Source organism: Melanotaenia boesemani, chromosome 8 (genome assembly GCF_017639745.1).
Source record: "Melanotaenia boesemani isolate fMelBoe1 chromosome 8, fMelBoe1.pri, whole genome shotgun sequence".
In the NCBI taxonomy this organism is placed as follows: Eukaryota; Metazoa; Chordata; class Actinopteri; order Atheriniformes; family Melanotaeniidae; genus Melanotaenia; species Melanotaenia boesemani.
In genome coordinates, this window is record NC_055689.1 from 35,146,297 (window position 1) to 35,170,448 (window position 24,152).

A 24,152-nucleotide genomic window follows, 5' to 3' on the forward strand; every position below is an offset into this window, starting at 1 on the left:
GTCTACGTCATCAGGTTCAGGTTTTAGTACGGGTTGGACCTTTATTTCCTTTCAGAACTGCCTTAATTCTTGGTCTGATAGATTGAAAAATGTGATGGAAACATTTCTTAAATGTTTTTTCTCCACACTGACATGACAGCATCACACAGTTGCTGCAGGTTTGTCGGCTGCATCCATGATGAGAATCTCCCGTTCCACCACATCCCAAAGCTGCTCTACTGGACTGAGATCTGGTGGCTGTGGAGCCCGTTGGAGTCCAGTGAACTCATCGTCATGTTCTAGAAAGCAGGTGGAGATGATCTGAGCTTTGTGACATGGTGCATCATCCTGCTGGAAGTAGCATCTTAAGATGCTCCACTGTGGTCATAAAAGGATGGACATGGTCAGCAACAATACTCAGGTAGGCTGTGGTAGTTAAACCAGGCCTTGTTGGTACTAAGGGGCCCAAAGTTGACCAAGAAAATCTCCCCCCACCATGACACCAGCAGCTTGAAGCGTTGATCCAAGGCAGGATGGCTCCATGTTTCCATGATGTTTCCAGCAGATTCTGAGCCGAGCATCTGAATGTGGAGCTGAAATGGAGACTCATCAGACCAGCAACGTTTCTCCATCTTCTATTGTCCAGTGTTGGTGAGTGTGTGTGAATTGTAGCCTCATTTTCCTGTTCTTAGCTGGCAGGAGGAACCCGGTGTGTCTTCTGCTGCTGTAGCCCATCTGCTTCCAGGCTGGACGTGTTGTGTGTTCAGAGATGATGTTCTGCAAACTTTGGTTGGAACCAGTGCTTATTGGACTTCCTGTTTCCTTTCTATCATCTCCAACCAGTCTGTCCATTCTCCTTTGACCTCTGACATCAACCAGACATTCTGGTCCAAACAACAGCTGCTTGCTGGATGTTTTCTATTCTTCAGACCATTCTCTGAAAACCCAGGAGATGGTTGTGTGAAAAATCCCAGTAAATATTCAGACTAACATCTCTTTTCTTCCTCATTCTGATGCTCAGTCTGAACTGCTGCCATGTGATTGGCTGGTTAGATATTAGTGTTAACTACAGTTGAATGAGATAACCTGATAGTCATTTAGTGTTTTGAATATTTCTCTTTAACATCAGACGTTTCTTGCAGAACCGTCTTTGTCACAAGATAACTCAACTAAGTAAAGGTTTTATATTTACGCAGACATTCGGTTTCATATTTGTGATCAATAACATCTGCCCCAGTTTTACAAGTGAAAATGTTTAGTTCAGAGATCACAAATCTCATCTGTGTGACATTTTTATGCAGGTGACAGTGATCGCTGTGATAACTGCAGGATGTTTCTTCTCTTTTTGGTGGCGGCGTTCTACTTATTCAGATCAGATGTAAGATGATGAATCATGTTGATCTGATCACCGAACATGTGTCTTCACTTCCAGGATATGCAACCACCGTGGATGGAAAAGATGAAACCCACACTGTAACACACATCCCACTTCCACTCCACCTGTTTTCTACTGTGAGTCTTTTATTCTAATATTAATTTCTTCACTGTTTTAATCCCATTTTATTACATGCACATTGAAAAATAACTGATTTTAAATATTGATTTGTGCTTCTTTTTGGTCGTGTATTCTAGTATGTTTATCTTAAAAGTTTGATTGCTCAGAAAGAATCTCTGAATTAATGGAAAATTCAGTCAGCTCCAACACATACATGAGAGAAGTCAGACATAGGTTAAAGTTATGATCACACTGGGGATTCATCACACTCAAAGTAGCTGCATGAATAGAAAATACATATTTTATGTTCCTGTGCTAAACGGAACAAGAAGAAAAAAATTTTCTTTATTAAAGAGGAATAGAGCTGAGCATTTTTAGAAGTTCAACATCTGGAATTATTTATCATCATAAAATAAAATAATATTAAGTCAAAGAATGATGGAAATTCTGTAGGACCAATCAAGTCCCTGCTGTTTTTAGAACAGAATAAAAACGAAAAGCCTTTATTTTCATTTAGCCGTAATGGGCAAAAAAAAAAAAGAGGTTAGCAGCTCTTCATCAATACTTTACTTTAATCATAACCTGATGATAAGCTGTAAATTATAAGATAAATACTTTCTGTATAAAAACAGGAATGTAAAAATAAAATATTAAGAAATAATCAGGAATAGAAATCACAATTTAATAAAGTAATCAACAATACAAAAACAGTTTACAAAGTTATGGAAGGTCAGAATAAATTATTTACCTTCGTACATAAAAAATCTCATATTTAATCATTCAACATGAACTGGAGTCAGAAAAGGAACAGATTATTTATTCAATTTCCAAAAAACTCCTTCAGAATTTTTCTTTTCACTTTAATCATATAATGAAGAAATATTTCTACTCCATGTTTTTTATGTAAAGCTGCAGGTTGATGAAGCAACTTTGAGAATTATACGAACCAATTTACAGCCAGTTTTGGATGCTGATGCCAGAGATAAAAGAAACTCAAGGGTGAATACCTGTTTTGTTTTGTTTTCCCCCCCGTCCACAGCTGCATTTGCTGTTGTTCAAAGTGGTAAAAATAAATTCACCTTGAGTTTTCTTTTTCTGTTCTTTTCATGAATTTGATCACATGCAAAAGTGAAACTTGGTTCTGCATTTAGGTTTAAACTAAAAGGTTGTCATTGTCTATTATTAAATAGGGAATTATAATAATAAATCAGAACGAAACATTAACACTGCAGTGCTTGAGTATGTCAGGCCCAAAATGATTTAACAAGTTAAAAGACAGAATTAGAGAAGAAGTGAGAGCTGGGCTCTTTCCGTCTGTCAGAATTACTCATTTAAGACAATAGTAACGATCGGGAAAGCCAAGAATAAAATAATCCAAACAAACATTATTTATTTTTATTTATTTTACCTGTATACATGTTAATTAAAATATAAAATAAATAAACCCTTAGGTGTAAGACCTTCTTTCTTTAGGGTTGGATGGTTGGATATCTTCAGCGCTGACCAACGCCACCAAGCAGACATAAATATGGGACTGACTGAAAAGATTCTGCTGAATATATACCATCCTAATGCTAAGCATGTTTCAGATGAGAAACCCAAGAACACGTACATTCATACATGCATTCACACATGCACAGATCCATCCATGAAGAATGAGATAAAACAAAAATCAACACATATATTTATTCATACAAATATACATGAAAATATGTACACACATACATACACACATCCATTCTAGCATTAAACACAAAAAAGGACATACATACATGCATAGGTACATACATATGTACAGGACATACATACATTCAGACATGCATACATACATGTGTACATTTTGAAAGTCTTTATTTTCACGGTGTTAAATGTAGTGATACCTGATCAAATGAGAAGTCTGAAAGGCTGCAAAGTTGGTGGCATATTTTAAAAGAGGATGAAAATAAAAGCTGACAATCTGCATTAGCCAGTTGTCAGACCTTGACCTAATGTTTCCCTCCAGTATTGTAAACTGTAAACAAAAAATCTAAAATATAAATTGAAAGATGACAAATTAAAGATTCCAAATTCGGTGACGAGAAATTGTCCAAACGCAGCTGAAGTTTCCAAATTCGGTGACGAGAAATTGTCCAAACGCAGCTGAAGTTTCCAAATTCGGTGATGAGAAATTGTTGTCCAAATGCAGTCAAGGTTTCCAAATTCGGTGACGAGAAATTGTCCAAATGCAGTTGAAGTTTCCAAATTCGGTGACGAGAAATTGTCCAAATGCAGTCGAAATTTCCAAATTCGGTGACGAGAAATTGTCCAAATGCAGTTGAAGTTTCCAAATTCGGTGACGAGAAATTGTCCAAACAAGGTGCTCGGAAATGCCAAATGCGGAAATACGTAAATGCTTTGAAGTGATGTGAAATCTCTTGGTTTTTGCTTTTCTCTGAAGAGAACCTTCTGAACCCAGCACACACTCAATCACAACTCACTGACCTGTAGTTGAACTGAAGACTCCCGGTATTGGGGCACCATCCATTTCCACTGGACCACCTTCAGCGCTGAGCAACAGCAACAAGCAGAGGTAATTATGTGACTGACTTTGATAAAGATTCAGCTCAGTATATACCATCTTAAAGCTAAACATATTTTAGATTATTAAACACTTAACATCTATAAATGTAGACACTCAAATATATACATACATAAAAGACATGTATATTTCAATTTAAAAGTCACACACAACTGTCTTTCCACAAAATTTTAATAACAAGAATTGAAGTACATTCACACATACATGCAAACATGAATGTATGCATGTTAATTAAAATAACCAAATAAGTATATTTTCTTTCAAACATATGAACCCTTAGCTGTAAGAGACGTTTGACTCAGATAATATTGTTTACCAATAACAGGGTGGTGTGGAAATGAAAAGTACTTTGTTGGTGATGTGAAACACTCATTTCCCAGTGTGCTGCTGTCGGCCAGCGTGGCCTAATGGTCTTAAACCCTCTCCATGTAACCAACGAGTTCCTGGTTCCTGGTTCAACTCCTCAGTGGAAAGTTTTGTGTGTGACATCTTTTAAATCTTCAAGTTGTATCCCAGATGAGCTGTCAATTAACAGCAAATTGTAGAAAATAAGCCATCAAAAATCAATATGTCACTACAATTAAATTTTCGTTTCATTGTGTCAAAAAATCCCTCAAGGGCCTTAAAAACAAACCTTCTTTCTTTGGGGTTGGATGCAATTGCGGCTTATCTTCAGCGCTGACCAACGCCACCAAGCAGACATAAATATGGGACTGACTGAAAAAGATTCTGCTGAATATATACCATCCTAATGCTAAGCATGTTTCAGATGAGAAAATACTTAAACCCAAGAACACGTACATTCATACATGCATTCACACATGCACAGATCCATCCATGAAGAATGAGATAAAACATCAATCGACACATATATTTATTCATACAAATATACATGAAAATATGTACACACATACATACACACATCCATTCTAGCATTAAACACAAAAAAGGACATACATACATGCATAGGTACATACATATGCACAGGACATACATACATTCAGACATGCATACATACATGTGTACATTTTGAAAGTCTTTATTTTCACGGTGTTAAATGTAGTGATACCTGATCAAATGAGAAGTCTGAAAGGCTGCAAAGTTGGTGGCATGTTTTAAAAGAGGATGAAAATAAAAGCTGACAATCTGCATTAGCCAGTTGTCAGACCTTGACCTAATGTTTCCCTCCAGTATTGTAAACTGTAAACAAAAAATCTAAAATGTAAATTGAAAGATGACAAATTAAAGATTCCAAATTCGGTGACGAGAAATTGTCCAAACGCAGTTGAAGTTTCCAAATTCGGTGATGAGAAATTGTCGAAATGCAGCTGAAGTTTCCAAATTCGGTGACGAGAAATTGTCCAAACGCAGTTGAAGTTTCCAAATTCGGTGATGAGAAATTGTTGTCCAAATGCAGTCAAGGTTTCCAAATTCGGTGACGAGAAATTGTCCAAATGCAGTTGAAGTTTCCAAATTCGGTGACGAGAAATTGTCCAAATGCAGTTGAAGTTTCCAAATTCGGTGATGAGAAATTGTCGAAATGCAGTCAAGGTTTCCAAATTCGGTGACGAGAAATTGTCCAAATGCAGCTGAAGTTTCCAAATTCGGTGGTGAGAAATTGTTGTCCAAATGCAGTCAAGGTTTCCAAATTCGGTGACGAGAAATTGTCCAAATGCAGTTGAAGTTTCGAAATTCGGTGATGAGAAATTGTCCAAATGCTGCTGAAGTTTCGAAATTCGGTGACGAGAAATTGTCCAAACGCAGTTGAAGTTTCCAAATTCGGTGGCGAGAAATTGTCGAAATGCAGTCGAAATTTCCAGATTCGGTAACGAGAAATTGTCCAAACGCAATTGAAGTTTCCAAATTCGGTGATAAGAACTTATCCAAACACGGAGCTCTGAAATGCCAAATGCGGAAATACGTACATGCTTTGAAGTGAAATTTCTCGTCACCGAATTTGGAAACCTTGACTGCATTTGGACAATTTCTCGTCACCGAATTTGGAAACTTCAACTGCATTTGGACAATTTCTCGTCACCGAATTTGGAAACCTTGACTGCATTTGGACAACAATTTCTCACCACCGAATTTGGAAACTTCAGCTGCATTTCGACAATTTCTCATCACCGAATTCCACCTGCTGGAATCCTGGAGAAAAGTTGTGCTACTTTGCATCATATATACTGAACTTTGCACAATTTTAAATGTATTGGTGGACCAACCACTCTGAAAAAGGTATGCAACCTCCAATTGCTGGTTAGGCAGCTAAAGATTGCCTGCACTCATTTGTTAGCGCTGCCTGTTAGCCTCTTCTATTGTTTGCTGACCTGATATGGATAGCCTTGCTTACTAGCCACCACTGGTAGCCCTGGCTGCTAGCCCCGTATGGTATCACTGTCGTTAGCCAGTATCTGGGTGCCTTGCTTGCTAGACTGCTATTGATAGCCTTATCTGCTAACTACCCACTTTATGCTCTGCTAACCTGCTACTGGGAGCCCCGCCTTCTAGCCAACCTCTGGATGCTCTGCTAGCCTGCTACTGGGAGGCCTACCTGTTAGCCTGCTGCTGGTGGGCTTAGCTGCTAGCCACACACTGGATGCTCTGTTTTGGGAGCTTTGCTGCTGGTAATCCACCACCTTAATCTTCAAATTAATTTGGTAACTTACCATCATGCATTTTTTAATATTCTTCATATTGATAAACTCCAGCCCTGTATTAGATTAACTAAATAGGCACAAAATAAGCAATAATATAACAATACAGTTGAACATTTGTCAGTTCTCAGCCTCAACTAGCCATTATGAGTTATGCCATCAGTGTATCAGTTTGTGTCACCAACAAAACATTTACGGTGCACAAGTACAAGTTAATATGGTTCTGTATCTTCAGAACCTACTGTTGTTAAATGACTATTTTATTCTCTCAGATTATTCTTTTGTTCAATTTTTAAAGGTCAGAGGTAATGATAAATATTATTCAAGTATGATTATGCTCTTATTGTTGTTGTCTGGTAATGTTCAGCCCAACCCTGGTCCTGCCACCCCTTTGTAATCCTTATCCACTCCTTTTGATTTGAAAAGCAGACATGGACTTGGTTTTATACATTTAAATGTTAGAAGCCTTGTTCCTAAAATGGATATGCTCAAGATCTGGGCAAATACAACCAATAGTGATGTCATTATTATCTCTGAAACTTGGCTCAAAAAATATGTACCTGATGAATTAATATATATTGAAGGTTACAAAGTTTATAGATCTTTATAGTTTATAGATTTATAGATAAAGGAGGTGGGGTTGCTATTTATGTTAAATCTAAGTTTATAAGCTTTATAACTCTGTCAGTAACTATGGATGCTATAGACCACCATCAAAAGATGCTTTTCAATCTATGTCCAATATATTACATGAAATAAATAACACTGAATTTATTCTTATGGGTGATCTAAAATGGGGGCCTGGTTTTCAGGAAATTCATATTGTCTAAAAGAATTGTGTCATGGCCTAAATTTGGAGCAACTTATAAATGAACCAACAAGAATTAACCCCAAAGCACAAATAAAATCTACGCTGCTTGATCTAATCATAACAAACACAGCTCATAAATACACCTCATTTTGTAATGATGTCAGTGATCATTGTGTAGTTGCTTGTGTAACAAATACAAGAATCCCCAAGAAGGTAAAACCTCACGCCATCTTAAAAAGACACTTTAAATGTTTTGAACAACAGGTTTTTCTGCATGATCACAGTGATCTTAGCAGGGTGTCTAATTTGTTTGAGAAATAAGTTGTGGGCACAAGCTAGATTTTCCAACGCTGCAGCTAACTGGACTGCATTCAGAACTATAAGAAACAAGTGTACTTTAATGATTAGGAAGTCCAAATCTGAGTTTTATTTAAAATCACTTACAGACAACCCAAATAACCCTTTAAAGTTTTGGAAGTCAGTTAAATCTTTGTCTGGTGCTCATGTGACCTCAAACCTCCCAGAACAGATTATTGTGGGCTCAGATGCAGTAGTCGATAAAGCGACCGTGGTCATTCAGTTGAATAAGCGCTTCATTCAGGCTGGATTAATATTTGACCGAACCGTAAATCCATCTGTCCCATGTCCTGTCGTTTCAAAATGGAAAATGAAAATGTTAACATGGAACTCTTTCATTTCAAAACTATTTCAGTGTCAGAAGTACATAAAGCTCTGAAAGACATTGATAACAAAAAGTCTGCGGGTCCAGATAATCTGGATCCCTTCCTGTTAAAGGTGTCAGCTGATATTATTGCAGAGCCCATTACTCATATTTTCAATCTGAGTCTTATTTACAACTCCATTCCTAAATGTTGGAAAGCAGCGCATGTCCTCCCTTTACATAAAGGTGGAGACCCTTATGCAACAACAAGCAGAGGTAATTATGTGATTGACTTTGAAAAAGATTTAGCTCAACATACCAGCTTTTATTGGTTGCTGTTTTCAGCCGGTGCTTAGAGACACAGCCACTGATCCGTCAGAGATTCAGCTCTAAACAAACATCAACTGTGGACTGTAAGACTCATCTATTATTTGATTATTAACAACTTAGTAAACCTACTGATTCAGACAGAAGAAGCAACTTTACACATATAGGTTGTTAAAGAGCTGTGCAGCTAGCTTGTAACACACAGCATTAGCCGGGTTATCAATGTTCTTTGTAAAACCTATCATATGAAAAGGCACCCTGTATGCTCCTTTTATAACTATGAAGTATGTCTATAGCTTGCTGACTTTGTTTGCAGTGAAAACATTCTTAATGTATTTACATGTGTTATGTTTGTGTAACCTGGTGGTTCAAACTGCCACTTAAACCCAATTATCAGGTTGCATTATTTCATTCATCCTTGTTTTTATGCACCAACAGCTCCCCCTTGTGGTGAAGCTGTTAAGCTGTGTCAGTGGATGCGTGCGTGATGACGTGTTGCAGCGGACGTTTTTTTAAAAAAAAAGCTCGAGTAGGAAGAGAACGCAGTCACCACGTTACACAGCAGAAGCAAAGAGTCGCAGCTCATACCTGTCCAGAGAAGCGGAAAGGAGTTGTCAACCTTAGAAAAATTGATCCATGACTCATAGATGAAGTCACTGATCTGCTGAACCACAGAAAAGTGTTTGTTGGTCCAGATTAGCGCCAAGCTAAGAAGCTACAGGGCAGCCACGGAGTGTTGCCTCATGCAGCAGCTAGCTAACAGCTTAAAGGCAGCAGCCGAGCATTGCCTCCTGCAGCAGTAGCTTTGATATTCCGGTGAGTTGACTATTTACAATTATTATTCATAGTTAAAGTGAGTTTATACCTGAAATGAAGAATAAACCAGTCGGAATAGGATTATTTAGGAAACTGGGTTAGTTAATATTTATTGTGTATGTTGAACTGTTATGTCAAGCTATGTTAATGTAGGTATTATTGCTTATTTTGAACCCATTTAATTGTTATGTGCCATACCCATTTAATTGTTATGTGCCATATGTTGTAGAAAAAATGTCTGTTATCCGTATAGCTAAGCCGGAGATATGTGGTTGTATCCATGTAAATCAATCGTATTTTTCGTTATGTTGTTAAAAAAAAGAATGTAAGTGGTAGAAATGGACAATAAGTAGTTCTTCTGCACATTTTGTGCAGGCTGGTTCTTGTTCATGGTTAAGATTCCAGACCCTCCGAGTCGCCACCACCTTCTGCCTCCTGGTCGACATCTTCATTACCATCATCCACATCATGCCACAGGATCATCACTTCAACTCCTCGTCTTCATAACTCATCTGTCGGCAGTCATCTTTCTGTGGATCCAGGATGGACAGTTTTCATTCTCATAGGTGATGGTATGGTCTGCTAACTGAACTGACTGTAAGAAACGTGGACTCTTCTTTTGTGGTACATGGTGCTGAGTTGTGCACTGTTCAATGTTTGCATACCAGAATGCAACATAAATTTAAACACATTATTGCAAGGGGATTCAGTAGTTGGTGTGTGTTTTTGTTTTCCCATGAGGAACACACAAGGTCTGCAGCATTTCCAAAATAAGGAATCTTAAGGTCTTCACTGGTTCGTTTTATACAAAGTCTCCTCATAGAACCTAGGATCTGCTGATACACCTGCTGGTTGAGCTTAAGCAGCCAGTGGGGCTACAAAGTGGCGAGCCAGCCAGGAGACATTTTGTGTTTATGGAACTAGTTTGTCCAGAATTTTGTAGATCCACACCAACACTGAATACCCAATTTTGTTTCGTTCATTTTTTGTCTTTTCTTAAGAGTTGTCTAGACATGTGATAATGGATCTTTGTAACAAATACAACTTGAAAGGACAGAATAGCCTTTTTGTAACAGGAGTTGCAGTTACATACACAGAGAAAGAAGTATCTGACTTTTTTGGAGTCAATGGAGAGATAGCAAAAGTGGTCAGAATTCCAGATGAGCCAGAATTACCCTCTGGGAGAGTTCTGATAGAATATGCATCTGATAGAGCCATTCCAAGATTAGATCCTGCAGCTTTAGGTGATTTACCAAGCCCTCAAAACCCGAATGTACTTTGGCATGTGGAAACTATCCGTAATATGTGTCATGATGAGTTGGGCAAGGAATTAGCTCAGAGGTATCTAGAAGAACTGCAAGCTTTACATGGGGCTAGTAAAGCGAGCTTTTACACTGCACTTCAAACTGAGCTCCAAACTTTTCATAGTGGCACAAGTGCTCCCCAGCCAAGTGAGGTTCACTTACCTCCTCAGCTGTCTGCTTCGAACCAGGCGTCAGCAAGCATAACCGGTAACATTCAGCATGAGGCTGAAGGTGCTGCATTAGGCCCTGCAGGGTCACTCAACCATTCGCCACGCATCGATGAGTCTGTTTTTAACCCCCCACAGATCCAAAAGGTGGTTGTTGAACATATAATGCGTAGCGAACAATCTCCATCCAGTTACAGTCAGAGTAGGGTTCGCATATTTTCTGGCAGGCATCCGAAACCTAATGGGGAGGTGGATTATGATGCATGGCGCACGCAAGTTGAGCTCCTTCACTGTGACCCCACACTTTCAGAGAACCAAAAGGTCAGGAGAATATTGAAGAGTCTGCTTAGCCCCGCAGCAGATGTTGTAAGATCTCTTGGCACTCAGTCTTCACTTGAGTCGTATCTCGTTCAGCTCGAAGCTGCATTTGGAGTAGTCGAAGATGGGGAAGAGCTCTTTGCAACCTTCTTAAGCTCAAATCAGAATGCAGGAGAGAAACCCTCTGCTTATCTCAACAGGCTTCAAGTTTTGCTTACAAAAGCCATATCTAGAGGGGGAGTTTCACCCAAAGATTCGGACAAACACTTGCTCCGCCAGTTTTGTAGGGGATGCTGGGACCAGGATTTGATCGTAGGTCTCCAGCTTGAGCACCAAAAGACTAAACCACCATCATTCCCAGAGTTACTACTTTTGCTTAGGACAGAAGAAGATAGGCGCACTGCTAAACTTGATAGGATGAGAAAACACTTGGGGAGTACCAAGGCTGTTTCTAATGCTCACTCAGTTTATGATTATAGCAACTCTGAGGTGGCATCATCACATAAACAGGACAGCACAGGAAGGCTGGAGAGAGAGGTGGCTGAACTAAAGAAACAGCTGGCATCTTTGACACAAAAAGATATTCGTGATAGGCAGGGAACTGGTAGTCCCAATAGACCAGCTGGAAATGAGAGCAGCGTGCAAGGGGAGTGTCTAGTCACTTATGCAGGAAGTTCGCAAAGGGTTCCTAAAGCTTCCTCCGCTTTAAAGCCATGGTTCTGCTTTAAATGTGGCCAAGATGGCCATATTGCAGCTAAATGTGATAATCCAGAAAACCCTGCCCTTGTACGAAAGAAAAACTCTGAGCTTAGGGCCAGACGTGAGAAACATCAGAGTAAACAACAGACTTCCCAGGAGACGTTAAACATGTGAGAGCTTCTAATGCGGGACGACTAGAAGCTGATGATGAGAAATTGGTAAGTCCCAGAACGTCGGTTCATAACCTGTATCATGAGTCCCTGACTTCTGGCAAAGAGAGTGACTTTAGTCCTCCAGATGGTCTCATTGGACCACGCTGTTCTGCTACAATAACCATTGAAGGTGTGCCCTGTGAGTCAATTTTAGATACTGGGTCACAAGTTACGACCATTTCTGCAGCTTTTCATGCTGCACATCTCACTTCTCTGCCGATGCACTCTTTTGATTGTCTGCTTGAAATCGAAGGCGCTGGAGGACAAATGGTGCCTTATCTTGGCTATGTGGAAGCCAATTTGAGTTTCCCTGAGGCTGTCACAGGTAGAAAAGAAGAGTTGACTGTTTTGGCTTTGATTGTTCCCGACTGCCATTTTAACAGTAAAACACCGCTGTTGGTTGGCACCAATGTTCTACATCGGCTCTACCATCATGCTGTGGAACAGGGTGAAACCAGATTCCTTGAAAGATCTGATCGGTTTGCACAGCTTCTCCAACACCTGCGTTACAGCAGCTGGAGTGAACCAAAGCCTTACCCTGTTAAGCTTTTCGGTAGGAATGCTGTAACCATCCCTCCCAAACAGAAAGTTCAGATTTCGGGAAAGGTCCGGTTAGGCAAAGCGGACCGAGGCCCCTTTGTCCTTGAACCCTCGGAATCGTCAAAGCTTCCTGGTGGCCTGATGATTGAATGTGCTCTACTAAATGTTTCTTATGGGTCTACAAGTAAGATTCCAGTGATAATCCAAAACATGACGGAGCGCCACATCACCTTACATCCGAAACGGGTCATTGGGGATATGTCTCCAGCAGACTCTGTTATGTGCCTGAAGGCTAATGTGCCAGAGCTGTCCCTTGGTGAGAACCACAGCGAGACGCTCGGCGAGAAACTTTCTTTTGATCTTAACAATGAACTCCTTAGTGACGAGTGGAAAACTCGGATCACAGACAAGCTTAATTCCATCCAAGATGTTTTTGCCGTAGATGAGATGTCCCATGGGCACACTACTGCTGTTAAGCATCACATTAAGCTACGGGATGAAGCTCCTTTTAAGGAGAGACCCAGACCGATTCATCCCAGTGACAGAGAGGCTGTAAAGCAGCATCTGAGAGAGCTCCTTGACTCTGGCATTATAAGGGAATCTGAAAGTCCTTTTGCATCGCCGCTAGTTTTGGTCAGGAAGAAAAATGGGAAAATAAGACTGTGCGTTGACTACAGAAAGCTTAATGCACGTACAATAAAGGATGCTTATGCACTCCTGAACATTGAAGAGACATTCTCTGCTCTCAGCGGTGCTAGATGGTTTTCTGTGATGGATTTAAAATCTGGTTATTACCAGGTGGAAATGGCAGAAGAGGACAAGCATAAGACAGCTTTCACATGTCCTCTTGGCTTCTGGGAATTTAACAGAATGCCACAAGGTGTGACAAATGCTCCCAGCACCTTCCAGCGCCTGATGGAGAAGTGTGTGGGAGATTTACATCTGAATGAGGTGCTGGTATTCCTGGATGACTTAATAGTCTTTTCTGAGACACTTGAAGAGCACGAGACCAGGTTAATGAGAGTGTTGCAACGGCTCAAGGATTTTGGCCTAAAATTGTCGCCAGATAAGTGCCATTTTTTTAAGTCATCAGTGAAGTATCTAGGCCATGTTGTGGATGCCAGTGGTGTACATACTGATCCTGACAAGATCTCTGCTTTGAAGAGTTGGCCTCGTCCTAAAAACAGAGAAGAACTTGAGAGGTTTTTAGGATTTTCGGGCTATTATAGACGCTTTGTAGAAGGCTACTCGCTGATAGCCAGGCCCCTGAACGCTCTCAAGTCCGGGTGCACCCATCCCCGTAAAAGAGGTAAGCGATATAAAAAACACTGTCCCAAAGGGCCTGTAAATTTTCGGGTTCCTTTTGGTGATGAGTGGGCCATTGACTGTGAAAATGCTTTCAAAACCCTTATTGAGAAGTTGACATCTGCACCAGTCCTTGCATTCGCAGACCCCAAGCTCCCTTATGTGTTGCACACTGATGCCAGCGGAGAAGGTCTTGGTGCTGCTCTTTATCAGGAACAAGGTGGAAAGCTCAGAGCGATAGCATACGCTAGTCGAGGGCTATCTAGAAGCGAAAAGAACTATCCAACCCACAAGTTGGAATATTTGGCATTGAAGTGGGCGATCTGTGAGAAGTTTAACAGCTACCTTTATGGCTCTGAGTTTGTTGTCCTCACGGATAACAATCCTCTCACATATGTGCTCACGTCTGCCAAACTGGACGCAGCAGGACACCGCTGGCTAGCGGCACTGTCGACTTACAACTTCAGCATTAAATACCGGGCAGGTATTTCTAACAAGGATGCAGATGGCTTGTCCAGGCGGCCACATGATCCACCTGAAGACGATGTTGAATACCTGATGGAAAAGGAAAGGATTGAAGGTTTTAAAAACCAAGTGTTGAGCAAAGAGTCTGAACTGTTTTCCAGTCAGGCGATTCATGCACTCTGCCAACATCATTGCACAAGTCCAGGACTGGATGTATCAGAACATCCTGTTCTAGTTGAGTCCATGGCTTTAGATGCATCTGCCATACCTGAAAGTTTTTCTCATCCTGGGCAGGATACTTTACCTGGTATCCAACAGGAAGATTGGTACAGGCTTCAAAGGGAAGATCAGTCGATTGGTAGAGTTATATCTCTTCTTGGAAAAATGAGCAAGCCACATTCCAGGCGACTGAGCTGTGAGCTGCCTGAAGTTAAGCTGCTTTTGAAAGAGTGGAAAAAACTGGAACTTAAGGAAGGAGTGCTTTACAGGAAATATCTTGATCAGGGCTGTGAAGTGTTCCAGCTTGTTCTTCCACAGCAGTTCAGAGAACGTGCGCTAAAAGGCATACATGAGGATGTCGGTCACTTAGGGGCTGAACGTGCCCTCAGTCTTGCTCGGGCCAGGTTTTACTGGCCAAGAATGGCCAAAGCCATTGAGGATAAATGTCGAACATGTGAAAGGTGTTTCAGGAGGAAAGCATCTCCTCAGAAAGCTGCACCCATGCAAAACATACTGACCACCTATCCATTAGAACTTGTGTGCATGGACTACTTGACACTAGAACCTGATTGCCATGACACAAGAAATGTGCTCGTCATTACCGATCACTTTACCAAGCTTGCTGTGGCGATACCCACAAAGGATCAGAAGGCAAAGACCATTGCCAAAGCGCTGTGGGAAAATTTCATATCTGTTTATGGTTTTCCCCGTCGCCTCCACAGCGATCAAGGGAGGGATTTTGAATCCCATGTCATAAGGGAGTTATGCTCTGTGATTGGAGCAGATAAGGTTCGAACTACACCTTATCACCCTCAAGGGAACCCCGTTGAACGATTTAATCGTACGCTTTTGAGCATGCTTGGGACCCTCGAGGAGAAAGACAAGCTTCACTGGAGAGACCATGTCAAACCCTTGGTTCATGCGTACAATTGTACGAGAAATGACACCACTGGTTACTCACCTTATGAGCTGATGTTCGGAAGACAGCCATCTTTGCCAGTCGACCTTATTTTGGGAACCAGTCCCACCTTGAGTTCCCATAAGAGTCATTCCGAATATGTCCAGAAGCTAAAACAACGTCTCCAGGAAAGTTATGGGCTAGCTGCAGAACGAGCTCGAAAGCGAGGAAATCAAAACAAGGCTAGGTTTGATGCTAAGGTAAGGGCAGCTGAGCTGGTTGCAGGAGATAGGGTACTAGTACGCAATGTCAACATTCGTGGGAAACATAAGTTGGCAGATAGATGGGAGAGACCTATTCATGTTGTTGTGAAAAGAATAAATGATGGACCTGTCTATGTGGTCAAGCCAGAAAGTGGCAAAGGTCCCTCTCGTACACTCCATAGAGATCTTCTCCTTCCATGTGGGTTTTTGCCCATTGATGTAGTTTCAGAAGGAGGGACTACCCCCATTACAACAAAGCGAAAGGGTCTGAGGAGCAGCACAGTCCAAATTCAGGGACCGGGCCAAAGTGATCATGAAGAGATCACAGATGATGAGGAGGAAGATTTCTATTTCACCAGAACAGTGGAGGTAACAGCAGGTCAGCCAGTCTTGTACTCTGTAAGAGATGAGCAGACAGAACAGCCTGTTGTTGTTCTTGACCCTGAAGCCAGTGAATTTGTTCCTGAGGTTCCAGGGGTCATTGAGGTTCAGCCACAGTCTCCTTCCAGTCCCTCCGTCTCAGTAGCTGAAAGGCCAGGTGACTTTCAGTGCTACCCTGAGACAGCCATTGATTATGTTATTATAGATATTCCTGACACAGACTCTTTCACGCAATCTGACGAGCAGACAAGGACGCATACTGAGTCATCTGATTCAGAAGTAATAAACAGCATTGAGCCAGAGCAGTTACCAACGAGTGCAGCTAGCGAACCAAGGCGTTCTTCGAGAGAGAGGCGTCTACCTCAGAAGTTTACCTATGACGAGCTTGGTAAACCACTCATCCTGGCTATAGGTACATTTTTAGAAGGGTTGCAGGCTATGTTTCCCCAAACTTCAGTTCTTTCTGATGGATGCACGCATGCAGGGACGCACGCGGTTTAGAGGGGGAGAATGTAACCTGGTGGTTCAAACTGCCACTTAAACCCAATTATCAGGTTGCATTATTTCATTCATCCTTGTTTTTATGCACCAACAGCTCCCCCTTGTGGTGAAGCTGTTAAGCTGTGTCAGTGGATGCGTGCGTGATGACGTGTTGAAGCAGACGTTTTTTTAAAAAAAAAGCTCGAGTAGGAAGAGAACGCAGTCACCACGTTACACAGCAGAAGCAAAGAGTCGCAGCTCATACCTGTCCAGAGAAGCGGAAAGGAGTTGTCAACCTTAGAAAAATTGATCCATGACTCATAGATGAAGTCACTGATCTGCTGAACCACAGAAAAGTGTTTGTTGGTCCAGATTAGCGCCAAGCTAAGAAGCTACAGGGCAGCCACGGAGTGTTGCCTCGTGCAGCAGCTAGCTAACAGCTTAAAGGCAGCAGCCGAGCATTGCCTCCTGCAGCAGTAGCTTTGATATTCCGGTGAGTTGACTATTTACAATTATTATTCATAGTTAAAGTGAGTTTATACCTGAAATGAAGAATAAACCAGTCGGAATAGGATTATTTAGGAAACTGGGTTAGTTAATATTTATTGTGTATGTTGAACTGTTATGTCAAGCTATGTTAATGTAGGTATTATTGCTTATTTTGAACCCATTTAATTGTTATGTGCCATACCCATTTAATTGTTATGTGCCATATGTTGTAGAAAAAATGTCTGTTATCCGTATAGCTAAGCCGGAGATATGTGGTTGTATCCATGTAAATCAATCGTATTTTTCGTTATGTTGTTAAAAAAAAGAATGTAAGTGGTAGAAATGGACAATAAGTAGTTCTTCTGCACATTTTGTGCAGGCTGGTTCTTGTTCATGGTTAAGATTCCAGACCCTCCGAGTCGCCACCACCTTCTGCCTCCTGGTCGACATCTTCATTACCATCATCCACATCATGCCACAGGATCATCACTTCAACTCCTCGTCTTCATAACTCATCTGTCGGCAGTCATCTTTCTGTGGATCCAGGATGGACAGTTTTCATTCTCATAGGTGATGGTATGGTCTGCTAACTGAACTGACTGTAAGAAACGTGGACTCTTCTTTTGTGGTACATGGTGCTGAGTTGTGCACTGTTCAATGTTTGCATACCAGAATGCAACATAAATTTAAACACATTATTGCAAGGGGATTCAGTAGTTGGTGTGTGTTTTTGTTTTCCCATGAGGAACACACAAGGTCTGCAGCATTTCCAAAATAAGGAATCTTAAGGTCTTCACTGGTTCGTTTTATACAAAGTCTCCTCATAGAACCTAGGATCTGCTGATACACCTGCTGGTTGAGCTTAAGCAGCCAGTGGGGCTACATTTGCAAGGATTTGGGAGGCATTGCCAGTAATGAATCTGGGGATGACTTTTCATTGCTGTGGTGCACATTAGCAAGAGCCTAAACCCTTCACTCAATCATCTGGACTTCACTGCTCTGTCAGACCTTTTTATCCATCATCAGGTACTCGTATGATCATATCATTTTTTGTAAAGTAATTACTAATTATTTGTGTGTAATTCAGGCTGTTACAACTCCAACACTATCTGGCCTCCATTTTTAACACATAACTGAATGAACACATTTAGTTACAGAGCTGTTGTGTATGCGACTACTTGTCGGACTGGAATATCAAAGGAGCCACTGAATGTGTGACGTAGCAACGGCGTTAATGAATGTGATCTAAAATGTTGTTTCTTTCTTCCAGCAAATGCTTCAGTCCTCATGGGGTCTCTGAGAGTGAAATACTTCAGGTCACCTCAGGCTCTACAAGAGTTCATCGTCTTGGTCGCTCTTCTTCTTCAACCCCTTATGGCGAGTAGAAGGTGCCACGGATTACCACCCTAAGGAGACTGTCATGTAAAGTGTACATTTGAGAAGCAGACTTCCACCGACAAGCATGTATCTACACATGTGGATAATCTATTCATTTTATTTATGAGTAAAAAAATGAAAAAGCATTTCTGTCCATCTGACACACAATTCTTTTTAATTTGAATTACGGTAAAGATTCGTTAAGTCCATGAATGCATACATTCATACATGAACACAGATGGAGCTTGTGAATTTCAGATGGATCATAAACTGACTTCCTAGAGGCATCAAAAACCTTTTTAAACACTGATTTTTTATCATGTTTCTCCAACAAACAACTTTAAAGTAAACTATTTGGATCTAAAGTATATAGTTTACTTTTAAGTTGTTTTTCTTGAGACAAGCATGAAATGCAGAAGGAGAAACGTGATAAAATCATAGTATTTAAGAAGGTTTTAGATGCCTGGAAGTCAGTTTATGATCCATCTTCATTGTTTCAGTGCTAAAACAATATAATAACAATTGTAAAGCCATAACTGATAGCAGTGAGGTTAGTTGTCAGTCATCAAGCACAAGTCTTGTTTTCAGTGAAAAGGCTCTAAAACACAATCACCGTGTTTGTGAACATCCGTCTGGTTTATCGTATTCTACCCTGACATACTTTTAAATGTGTGAATGGTTATTTGTCATTTTGTGTGGGTTTTTGCTTCTGTGATCTGATTGGTTGTCACTTCTACTGGAAAATCTTCTGCCTCACTGTTTCCACAGGATGTGGTCGCCGGATGTGATCGAGCTGCAGAGAGACGCCTACGTCACAGGCGAAGGCGGAGGTGGTTTCTGCCTCAAAGCCTGCTGGGACAGGATGTGTTTGCGTGGGAGGGCGGGGAGATTGAGGTCAGGCGGTGCTGAAGGTGGAGACTTATCATCAGGTGTGGCCTCAGAATCAGTGCGAGAAAACACACCAGACACCTAAATATAAGCTGAAGAAAAAGTGGAGCAGGTTGCTTCAGTGTCACGGTTACGGAGAGGAATATCCAGGATGTTGGTTTAGGTGTGGCTTCACCAGCAGGTGGACTCACAAACAGCTGCTCAGTCATTCGTACGGAAACAGCTGGGACAGTTGTGTGGTTGATTCATGGCCTTTTGCACTGACTACAGCGTCCGTGCACATGTTCTTTCCTCTCAATTCATTTTCATCATAAATTCAGATTAAAACAAGAAACGATGTGATCAGAAAAAAAGCTGTAAAATAATTCATTTTCTTTGTCAGATGTTTATTCATGTAGATCAATTATCTGAATGCAGATTAAAAAAAGACATTCATTGACATGTTATAAAATACACATTATAGTTGTGTCATAAAAACATTTGACACAGTAAATAAATAAATAAATAATGACAGAACAACAAAGAAGGTTCACTTCACCAGCTGTGTCCAAGACAGAGGATCCCACTGTGGCCCCGTACAGGACTGTGGTCCCGTACAGGACGGAGGATCCTACTGTGGCCCCGTACAGGACGGAGGATCCCACTGTGGCCCCGTACAGGACGGAGGATCCCACTGTGGCCCCGTACAGGACGGAGGATCCCACTGTGGCCCTGTACAGGACTGTGGCCCCGTACAGGACGGAGGATCCCACTGTGGCCTCGTACAGGACGGAGGATCCCACTGTGGCCCCGTACAGGACGGAGGATCCCACTGTGGCCCCGTACAGGACTGTGGCCCCGTGTAGCTCAGGACGGAGGATCCCACTGTGGTCCCGTACAAGACAGAGGATCCCACTGTGGCCCCGTACAGGACGGAGGATCCCACTGTGGCCTCGTACAGGACGGAGGATCCCACTGTGGCCCCGTACAGGACTGTGGCCCCGTGTAGCTCAGGACGGAGGATCCCACTGTGGTCCCGTACAAGACAGAGGATCCCACTGTGGCCCCGTACAGGACAGAGGATCCCACTGTGGCCCCGTACAGGACGGAGGATCCCACTGTGGCCTCGTACAGGACGGAGGATCCCACTGTGGCCCCGTACAGGACGGAGGATCCCACTGTGGCCCCGTACAGGACTGTGGCCCCGTGTAGCTCAGGACGGAGGATCCCACTGTGGTCCCGTACAAGACAGAGGATCCCACTGTGGCCCCGTACAGGACTGTGGTCCCGTACAGGACGGAGGATCCCACTGTGGCCCCGTGTAGCTCAGGACGGAGGATCCCACTGTGGCCCCGTACAGGACGGAGGATCCCACTGTGGCCTCGTACAGGACGGAGGATCCCACTGTGGCCCCGTACAGGACGGAGGATCCCACTGTGGCCCCGTACAGGACTGTGGCCCCGTGTAGCTCAGGACGGAGGATCCCACTGTGGTCCCGTACAAGACAGAGGATCCCACTGTGGCCCCGTACAGGACGGAGGATCCCTCTGTGGTCCCGTACAGGATGGAGATTCGATGCCATCCGCTAGGTTTCCGTAGCCAGGCTATATTTTATGAGTCAGCCCGTATGAGAGGTTTTACAAACAGGATCATTGTGGATTTGTTGTAACTGGAACTGGTTTTGTGTGTCAAGCGGTCTGAGATGATGATGTTAGAAACCGACGGACTGATCCATCCTCACTGTGGAAGGTCTTTACATGTTTATATCAATGTTTATATCCTGTACATACTCACCCTGTCAGACCAGATACTGCACATATTATCACTTATTGCGTGTGTGTGTGTGCGCGCGTGTGTGTGTGTGTGTGTGTCCTTGTTTTATATTATCTGTGTGCTTCTGCTTACTGCACCTGTACTGTAACAAAGCAGTTCCCCCCTGAGGGACTAATAAAGGTTTATTATTCCTTTTCTATTATATGAATAATTTGGGGAAGTGGTTCAGGTGGTAGAGCAGGTTGTCCAATGACTGTGAGGTTGGTGGTTTGAATCCCACTCCCCCAGTTGAGCTGTTGTTGTGTCCTTGGGCTTCACCCTCCTTGTCTCTAGTGTAAAGTGCTTTGGAACCCTTTAAAAACACAAATCTATTCTATTATTATCAAACTGAATAAAGCCGCATGCGTCACTGACGAGAAGCCAGCAGGAGTTTAGCTGCTTTCCTCGTACAGGTGAACATTAAGCTGCAGCCATACTGAAGAGTCGTGACAGAAGACCGTAGCAGTAAGACGTGTCTGTAGCTCTGTGTCGGCCATTGATCTGCAGTACTTCAGTGTGTGTGTGTGTGTGTGTGTGTGTGTGTGTGTTATGCCTCCAGAAGTCTTGTAAAAGTTCTCATGATTTTATTTGACCAAGTTGCCTCCAGGCGTGAAGTTGCACGGACACAAATAACCAGCTTCTGCAAGGATCCGAGCTGCTCCACGCTTCCTGTTCCTGACATCAATTAAAACTTTATTTAGTGGAGAAGTATGTATGAAAACAAAATTAACTAAATGAAACTGTTATGATATAAAACTGGTTTAAAATACGGAAGCCAGGTTAAATACATGTAATCCAGCAGAAAGCAGCTGATTCTGTATGTTAAAGCTAAAAAAACCTCAAACAGTCGAGATTAAACGGAGACTTTGGGGCCTTCGGGTGTTTGGAGGTGAAACAGGTAGTTTTTTTTCACATATCCACTCTGATGAAATGTGTTAAGCTCTAACTGTGGATCAATATGTTGTCCTTATTTGTCCGATATGACATTTTCTCTCCCTCCTTGAAGCAAAAATAAAATTAAAATATTAATTTCATAGTTTGCTCTTGTTTTTGTGCTGGCACCGTGTGACCTGCCGTGACAGGAACCACGTGACTGCGCCGCTTTAACCATTGTTTGTTTGTTTGTTGGTTGGTTTCCTGCAGCTTCAGAGCTGACAGGAAGGCAGCAGGCGAGGCAGAATGTGGCTGAGGTTACGTAGACTCTGAAAGCACGAGGCTGCAGCAGCAGCAGCAGCTCTGAGGTCGGGATCTGACAAACATCCGGCTGCAGATGCAGAAACACTCGACCTCAGAAAGTTTCCAACCCGAGGCCTGAAAAAAAAGCTGCAGCTGAAGGTGTCTTTCAGGAACTTTGTACCTATGAGGAAATAATAATATGATTATAATACATTAATGTTTCTTACAGATTTATAAGTACAAGCAGTAACAGTTCATTTTATTTATTATTAGTTGTACAAGAAACTTTCTCTGTTAGACCATTGGAGTCAGTTTGCTGATTTTAAAACTTAAATAAGATCAGTTGAAGAAAAATGATAACATTTCTCTTCCAGGACATTGTGACAGTTTTGTTTCCCTCCATAAAGACATGAAAACATCAAACATGTTGTTGGAAGACCATTAGATTTTTTCTTTGAGATCTTCGGCTGCAAATTGGTTCAAACACCAACATTAGAAAACATCTTGAACCAGTGCATCATGGATGCAGGTGAAGATGTGAGAGGAAAACATAATATGTTAATAACACGAACGTGGAGCCTGTATGGATTAATGTGGACCGATGGGAAGAGGTCCGGATCACAGATTTAACTGAGAAAGTTCTGATTTCTATCGAGCATACAAGCTGTGGTCAGATGATCGGGTCCTCTGGAGTTACAGCCTGAACGTAAGAAACCAGTAAAGATGGAAACAAAGTCCATCTGAAACCAGTAAGAGGTCCTCAGCCTGGTTAACTGCTGCATGCTGGTCTGAGATCACAGAGGAAATCAGAAAAGCAGCCAGGCAGAAAAAAAGAGGTTAATGTGAGGAGAGAAAAACACAACATGATATTTAACACGTGTTGCTGTGGTCATACATGTGCTCATCTATCAGTTATACGTGTGGTGTTTCTACGTGTTCATTTGGATGATCCTGTTGTTAAAGTAAAACTGAGTTTAAAGTTTAATAAGCATAAAGGAGGAATGTGATGTGGCGTCTTTTCCCAGCAGAACACGGATTAAAATGATGGGATGAAGACTGCGTCTCATTCCTACTGTTTCCTGGACACGAGCAGGATGGAGGGTTTTAGTCGTCTCCATGGTAACACTGATCTGTTTATTCTGGGTGGAGAGATCAGTCACGCTCATCTGGAAGAAAGATGGAGGATGTGTGCATCAGGAATGGAGATGGGGAGAAAATCTCATCCTGTTTCCCTCCATAACAAAACAGGATCATTCAGAAAAGTATTTATTGATTATGATCTACTTTATTTCTGTAAGTGAAGCAGTTTTGAAACTCACTGATAAAATCGGATGTGTGGAAACCAGCTGACACACTAACATAAAAATTCACATCCATGTGAATGAAGGATGAGCCGGTTAGTGATGATGTGTCCTGTAGGTGGCGCTGTCCAGGCCCTCTGTTTGCTGGCTGATGATGCACCAGCACCACCCTGTGACTTGTTGATGAAATGCTCACAGGAGACAAGACAAGATTCTCAAAGGAGAGTTTTTATAACCTGATCAGCTGCATTTAGGACGGATGTTTAGGTTCATGTTTCCTCCTGGTGTGAAAACGTCCTACAGTCCTGCTGTTTGGAGTATATGATGTTCAGCAGGATCCTTGGTTCATGTAGAATGTGCTGGATTTCTGGCTGGACCCTGGATCCCAGGGCATGGACACAGTTTCTGTCCCTCCGTCTGAACAAGATTCAGCTTGTTGTGACTGAGAAGCAAAGGAGATCAGCACTTATGGAGATTTGTTTTTATGGCATTTTACCTCTTTTACTCAGTAAAAACAGATAATTTGGCCAGTTTCTCAGATACTTGCAGGTCAGAGAC

General features: G+C 42.0%; 2 protein-coding genes across 3 annotated transcripts in view; both read left to right on the plus strand.

The window, feature by feature from the left end:
• Positions 1 to 24,152, plus strand: part of LOC121645098 (zinc finger protein 420-like) — a 1,096,702-nt gene that overhangs the window by 1,019,953 nt on the left and 52,597 nt on the right. The gene's annotated exons all lie outside the window — the stretch shown is intronic.
• Positions 1,374 to 22,118, plus strand: LOC121645164. Of its 2 annotated transcripts, XR_006011359.1 has the most exons (4): positions 1,374 to 1,491; positions 3,912 to 4,043; positions 17,954 to 18,087; positions 18,332 to 20,476. XR_006011359.1 is itself a non-coding variant. In XM_041993572.1 (2 exons), exon 2 carries the CDS (start codon positions 19,834 to 19,836, stop codon positions 20,515 to 20,517), a length of 684 nt encoding a protein of 227 aa, XP_041849506.1. In that variant the 5' UTR covers positions 1,381 to 1,491; positions 18,332 to 19,833; the 3' UTR covers positions 20,518 to 22,118. The 2 variants fall into 2 exon arrangements, 1 of the variants encoding a protein (XP_041849506.1); XM_041993572.1 differs by lacking the exons at positions 3,912 to 4,043; positions 17,954 to 18,087 and having other exon boundaries at positions 1,381 to 1,491; positions 18,332 to 22,118.

Bases quoted from the DNA above. Each gene is read 5' to 3' on its own strand.
- LOC121645164 (XM_041993572.1), top strand. From the start codon at position 19,834: ATGACAGAACAACAAAGAAGGTTCACTTCACCAGCTGTGTCCAAGACA.